Genomic DNA, 6,000 nt, shown 5'->3' on the forward strand with positions numbered 1-6,000 from the left:
GATGAACCAAACACATCCCTATAGTGTGAAGGGATGGAAGATTTACATCACTAGCAGGGCCTTTCGTACACCACTCTCGCTCCCCCACCTTCTCTCTTTGTTTCCTCCATATCCAGGGCTGGTCGGCCCGTCACCTCCCCTCTACGGCGGTGGTTGGCGTCCCATCCATGTAAAGTAGCAGTCTAGGTTTAGATCGAGTCTAGAGCTTGCCTCTATGGCGTTTGGCGCGATGCTAATCTGGTGCTGCATCCTGGTGCTCGTGAGAGGCGCCTCGAGCTCGCCTTTTCCTCCTCCGGCTAGTTGACCATGGTGGGCGAAGGCGGCATGGGATGGACAAGGTGGCAGCTCCCCCCGATGCTAATCTGGTGCTGCATCCTGGTGCTCGTGAGAGGCGCCTCGAGCTCGCCTTTTCCTCCTCCGGCTAGTTGACCATGGTGGGCGAAGGCGGCATGGGATGGACAAGGTGGCAGCTCCCCTCCCCTCAATAAGCTTGTGGGTCTGTCATGCGAGTTTGCACCTGCAATTTTCTTCTCTTCCTTAGGCCGTCGTGGTGACTGAGGAGTAGAAGAGGAGTTGCAGCCATGCGGCTTGATCTAGGGAGGTGTCTCTTCGATCTGGAACCGTCGCCCACGGTTCTGGTGTAGCAGGCTCATCAGGAGCTCATCACCGGCAGCTTCTAGTACGGAAATCTCCATTCAGTTGCGGTATTCTCTGGCGAAGGGCGTCCTTTCAAAGCACATGCGTCTGCTGATCCAAAAAGCTATCGGCGCCAGCTCGTTCCATTCCTCCTGGCCGTTGTGCCAAAAAGGAGGCAGTGTGTTTTCGGTAGGGCTTCCGCCACGACTTCTTCCGGTGAAAGCTGGTGCTCGCGGCGCGACGAGATGGTCGAGCCAAGTGGTGTAGTCCCTGGTATAGGCAATCTTGGTTCCTGCCTCAAGAGGCAAAGAAGAAGAAGGACCACATTGCAGTTTAGCTTTATCTTATGGGTTCTTTCTATAAAAGTCATGGGGTAGGGTGCAATTTTCTTTTATCTTTGGGTCCTACTGCTTGATGTAATATGGACATGTTAAAGAGAAAATTTGCTACATGACACCGTTATATAAGCCGTGATGGATCCTACGAGGCCCTTCTAGTTTCAAAAAAAAAAAAAAAGAGAGAGCGAAGGGATGTCCTATACCCGATGGCCCACCTATCAGCTTCAGATCGGGCGCGCCACACCTGCAAGCAACGTGGCTGGCCGTATTGGTATTTTCCTACTCCGTACTTGTATTCTCTGACTCTCCGTATTCACGACTCTGCCATTCTCTCCCCTCTTCTTTCTTGCGCAGAAGGTTAGAAACCAAACGCACAAAAGAAAGAAAAGAGAGGAGAATTTGGAATTCTCGTACGGAGCATCATTTTCTTCCTTCCTAAAAGGAAATCGAAGCGAGATGGCGATGGCGAGCTTGGCGAGGAGGCGCGCGGCGGAGGCGGTGCTGCTGCGGCGGCCTCACGCGGCGGCGTGGGCGTCCGCGTGCCGGGGGTACGCGGCGTCGGGGGAGGAGAGCGACGTCGTCGTGATCGGCGGCGGGCCCGGCGGGTACGTCGCGGCCATCAAGGCGGCGCAGCTCGGGCTCAAGACCACCTGCATCGAGAAGAGGGGCGCGCTCGGGGGCACCTGCCTCAACGTCGGATGCATCCCGTCCAAGGTATATCTACCGCTTCCCCCCCTTCCCCTCCCTTCTCGATATGCGATCCAGATGGATGCGCTTCGTGCTGATTTAGATTAGCCCGGAGGTCGTAGATCCGTCCGTATCGTACCGCGATTTGGGCGCTAGGGTTTGAGTGCTGCAGGCGCACAGACTGTAATTGCTGATGTGGTCGAAGGATACGGATGTTTGTTCTCCCCCTAACGAGCGATTCGGGCGTGGAGTCGTGGACTTTGCTCGAGTTGATCCTTTCTGTGATTAGGTTGTGCAATTTTTCCAATTTCCATGGTGGGAAATGTAATTATGGGTTTACTTTGGGGCACCCTGAGGCGGTCAACATTGTCATCACACTAATGGTTGGTGAGTTGCAGAACTGTTCGTGGGAGGTTCAGTTTTGAAGACCTCTTCATGTTGCTGCTGTTGCTTGTGTGATTGACTTAGGAGGTACTGTTGTATGGCTTCAAAATCTGATCTCAGTTTGCTTAGCTGTGTCAAACGCTTCAGGATGATGCCTGCTCACGGTTAATGTGTTAGAAGTAGGTGATAGCTTTTGTTGGTGTGCTAAAACTTTCAGCTTATAAGAACAACATGTGTTTTGTTGTTGGGGTTTGTCGACCTCTCATATGCAAATGTGTGGCAAGCATTTGCTAGTTTATGCTGCTGACAATAACGTGGGATGTGAATGTGAATATCAGTTTGGACTCAACCAGATCATCAATTGTCTTGTTTTCATTTTTTTCCCTTTATGTCATGGGCTCAGTTATTTACTTATTTTATAGCTTGTTATACTTTTATCCTGCTAGCCTGCATAAATATACTGTTCCTACCTTCCACATTAGCTAATGACCGATCCATTTGTACATGATTTATGGTTCATGATTACCACTGAGGGTTTGCGGATGAGTGTGTTGGTTTAGGTGTTAGGGTCCGTAACTCCATATTACTTGTTTTCGTTGAAACCAGGTCCTATAGGGTGTGGCTTCAGCTGGCTTGATCCAATAAAATAGCTGTAACATTTCCCTGATGTTCAAAGAAATTTAGAAGGCAGGGAATGAAATAGTTAGTGTCTTTCTGATGTTCAAATAGATTTAGAAACTCAAGGTGGAGTGGTGGACCATGAACGCCAAAAGCTTGCTCGCCGTTATATTCATCCAACACAGTACCACCTATTTTTCTCTATTCATGGGGTAAAAAATGTTTATTCAATTTTTGTAATTTCCTTGGAGAGATGCTAGATGTCAACTTTCTAGATTCAGTTTTTGTTTAACAGAGAAGTTTCTCTCTTCAGTAGTTATTACTTCCTTTCTCTAGAGCCTTCAGATCTTGTCTTTAATCTTTGTAGTGTTCAATTCACTTGAGTATTGTTTAAGCTTATTTGCATTGAAATGCTGTGCTTACTGTTTCTGAAGTTACTTTTTAGTCGTGCAATGTTTCAAGCCTTTTGCTAATTTTAGACATGTTAGCTCTATGTCATCTCATTGGGGGTGGTTTCTAGGGTATTTTTATTACTCCCTCGTCCGGAAATAAGTGACTCAGATTTCTCCAGATTTGCATGTATACGCGTCTAGATACATGCAAATCTGGAGAAATCTGAGTCACTTATTTCTTTCATCTGTGCATGTGAAACGTATACATAAATCTTGGCAAAGCCAGTGTAAATACACAGAGAGGTGGTCCCTCAAACACTACTGCAAAATCTGTTATTTTTCTGGTTTTGTGGCTTGGATCTAGTGTTTGTAGCTACCATATTGAAAATCAGCAAAACTGCAACTGTGTTGTTTGGTTGTACTATTTGGATCTAACTTGTGTTCCTTCTTGCTATTCCAGGCTCTTCTACATTCGTCACATATGTACCATGAGGCGAAGTCTTCTTTTGCACACCATGGCGTCAAGTTCTCCAATCTGGAGGTAGATCTGCCTGCGATGATGTCTCAGAAAGACAAGGCTGTTGCTGGGCTTACAAAAGGCATTGAAGGCCTTTTCAAGAAGAACAAGGTTGAATATGTTAAAGGGTTCGGGAAGCTTGTCTCCCCATCAGAGGTATCTGTGGATTTGGTCGATGGTGGTAGCACTATCGTCAAAGGGAAGAACATAATTGTTGCCACTGGCTCAGATGTGAAATCACTCCCTGGAGTTACAATAGATGAGAAAAAGATAGTGTCATCTACTGGGGCTCTTGCACTTACAGAAATACCAAAGAAGTTGGTGGTTATTGGAGCTGGATACATCGGTCTGGAGATGGGTTCTGTCTGGAACAGACTAGGGTCTGAGGTCACTGTCGTTGAATTTGCCCCTGATATTGTCCCATCAATGGATGGAGAGATAAGGAAGCAGTTTCAGCGTATGCTGGAGAAGCAAAAATTTAAGTTCATGCTCAAGACGAAGGTAGTTGGGGTTGATAGTTCTGGAAGTGGTGTCAAGTTAACTGTGGAGCCTGCAGCTGGTGGAGAGCAGAGTGTCATTGAAGCTGACATTGTCCTTGTATCTGCTGGCAGAGTCCCATACACTGCTGGTATTGGGTTGGACACCATTGGTGTTGAGACCGACAAGGGTGGAAGGGTCCTTGTCGACAAGCGCTTCATGACAAATGTCAAGGGCGTGTACGCGATTGGGGATGCGATACCTGGACCAATGCTTGCACATAAAGCTGAAGAGGATGGTGTTGCATGTGTTGAGTTCATTGCTGGGAAGGAGGGCCATGTTGATTATGACACTGTACCCGGCGTGGTGTACACACACCCAGAGGTGGCCTCTGTTGGCAAGACGGAGGAACAGGTCAAGGCATCTGGAGTAGCCTACCAGGTTGGGAAGTTCCCCCTGTTAGCGAACAGTCGGGCGAAGGCAATCGATGATGCTGAAGGGATGGTGAAGGTTATATCTGAGAAGGAAACTGACAGAATCCTCGGTGTACACATTATGTCCCCTGGCGCAGGAGAGATCATCCATGAGGCTGTGCTTGCACTTCAGTATGGAGCTTCCAGCGAGGACATCGCCCGTACATGCCATGCGCACCCGACAGTGAGTGAGGCCCTGAAGGAGGCGTGCATGCAGACCTATGACAAGGCGATCCACATGTGATTCCTGATATGATTTCAGCTGTCAGCTCAAGACACTTCAAACGTTTTGAAATAATTCTGAATCGATGTCTTCTCAAACATCTATCTGTTTTTTGCGAGCTCCTTTTTCTCTGCGGAACTGTGAATTGCCAACTTCGCTGCAGATTGTAGTTACATGATGTTTAATTCTGTTATCTTGCTAGATGCTGCGTCTGCCCCTACTTCCTAAATAATATGGTAAACTGATGTTGATGGTATTATTCCCTAGGTTAGAGCTTCCTTTTTACAATACCTGGGAGAAAAAACATCATGTTATCGTTTGGCTGTATTTGTGCTGCCTTCTTCGATTCGGTTACCTGAATTTTAATGTCTTTGTTTGCATTGCTGTGCTCAAGTGGCATTACATAAGTTGCAACATCGTACGGTCCTATTGCACTGTCCCTGTCCTGATGCAGTTGGCGGTCAGTGCTGCTGCGAGACATGCCTCTCCCAAGTTGCGATATTTTCTAGTAGATGCACACCGCAGTATCAGAGAAGTTCCAAAACAAAATCCTTACTTAGTCAAGGTAACTCTGACGCAATTCTCCGAATTTTGTTAGGAAAGACGTCACTCTGAATTTTTTTTTTTTTTTTTTTTTTTGTTACTACTAGCTGAGTTCGGTGTGATTTTGGTTTGGACTGTTTCCTACAGTGCTCTCCGAATTCTAAATACTACATGGCAAATTTCTGAGAATAATATTCCAAACACACGACTTTCACCATCTGGGAAGGATAATATAACAACTAACCAGAGTGTGGGTTTTTGTTGGACAAGCTACATGCAGACAATGTTGAGTTCTACCGATGTGCAAAATTTAAACTCCAGATATCATATATTTAAGGCTGTGCATAAATAACAAAATCTGACAGATTTTGAAGTTTTGAAAGTTTGCAGTGCTCACTGTTGTAGATGTCTTAATATATTGTGCTTTACTCTCAAAAAAAAATCGCGCTGGTACAAGGCAACAATGTTAACATCTAGGTTTATTTTAAGATTCTTTTGAACTTCAAAATGCTACTCCCTCCGTTCTCTTTTAATTGACTCGGATTTAGTACAACTTTGTACTAAATTCGAGTCAATTAAAAAAGAACGGAGGGAGTAGTATTTTTTATTTTTCTTATAAAAAAGGAGCTACATGTAACTTGGGCTACGGTTATGGTTTCCTCTTTAGAGCATGTTCAGTCGCGTCTCCCGAAGGGATTTTAGGGCACGCTAG

At 46.1% G+C, this 6,000-nt stretch overlaps 1 protein-coding gene across 1 annotated transcript; it reads left to right on the top strand.

Annotated features, from left to right (window-relative positions):
• Window positions 1-1,309: 1,309 nt before the first annotated feature.
• On the top strand, window positions 1,310-5,111 carry LOC127292417 (dihydrolipoyl dehydrogenase 1, mitochondrial). Its single transcript, XM_051321812.2, has 2 exons — window positions 1,310-1,688; window positions 3,516-5,111. Exons 1-2 carry the CDS (start codon window positions 1,431-1,433, stop codon window positions 4,764-4,766), a joined length of 1,509 nt encoding a protein of 502 aa, XP_051177772.1. The 5' UTR covers window positions 1,310-1,430; the 3' UTR covers window positions 4,767-5,111.
• Window positions 5,112-6,000: the final 889 nt, after the last annotated feature.

This window comes from Lolium perenne, chromosome 1 (genome assembly GCF_019359855.2).
Source record: "Lolium perenne isolate Kyuss_39 chromosome 1, Kyuss_2.0, whole genome shotgun sequence".
Lineage (NCBI taxonomy): Eukaryota > Viridiplantae > Streptophyta > Magnoliopsida > Poales > Poaceae > Lolium > Lolium perenne.

Bases quoted from the DNA above. Each gene is read 5' to 3' on its own strand.
- LOC127292417 (XM_051321812.2), top strand. From the start codon at position 1,431: ATGGCGATGGCGAGCTTGGCGAGGAGGCGCGCGGCGGAGGCGGTGCTG. The intron at 1,689-3,515 runs GTATATCTACCG...TTGCTATTCCAG, and splicing joins TCGGATGCATCCCGTCCAAG to GCTCTTCTACATTCGTCACA.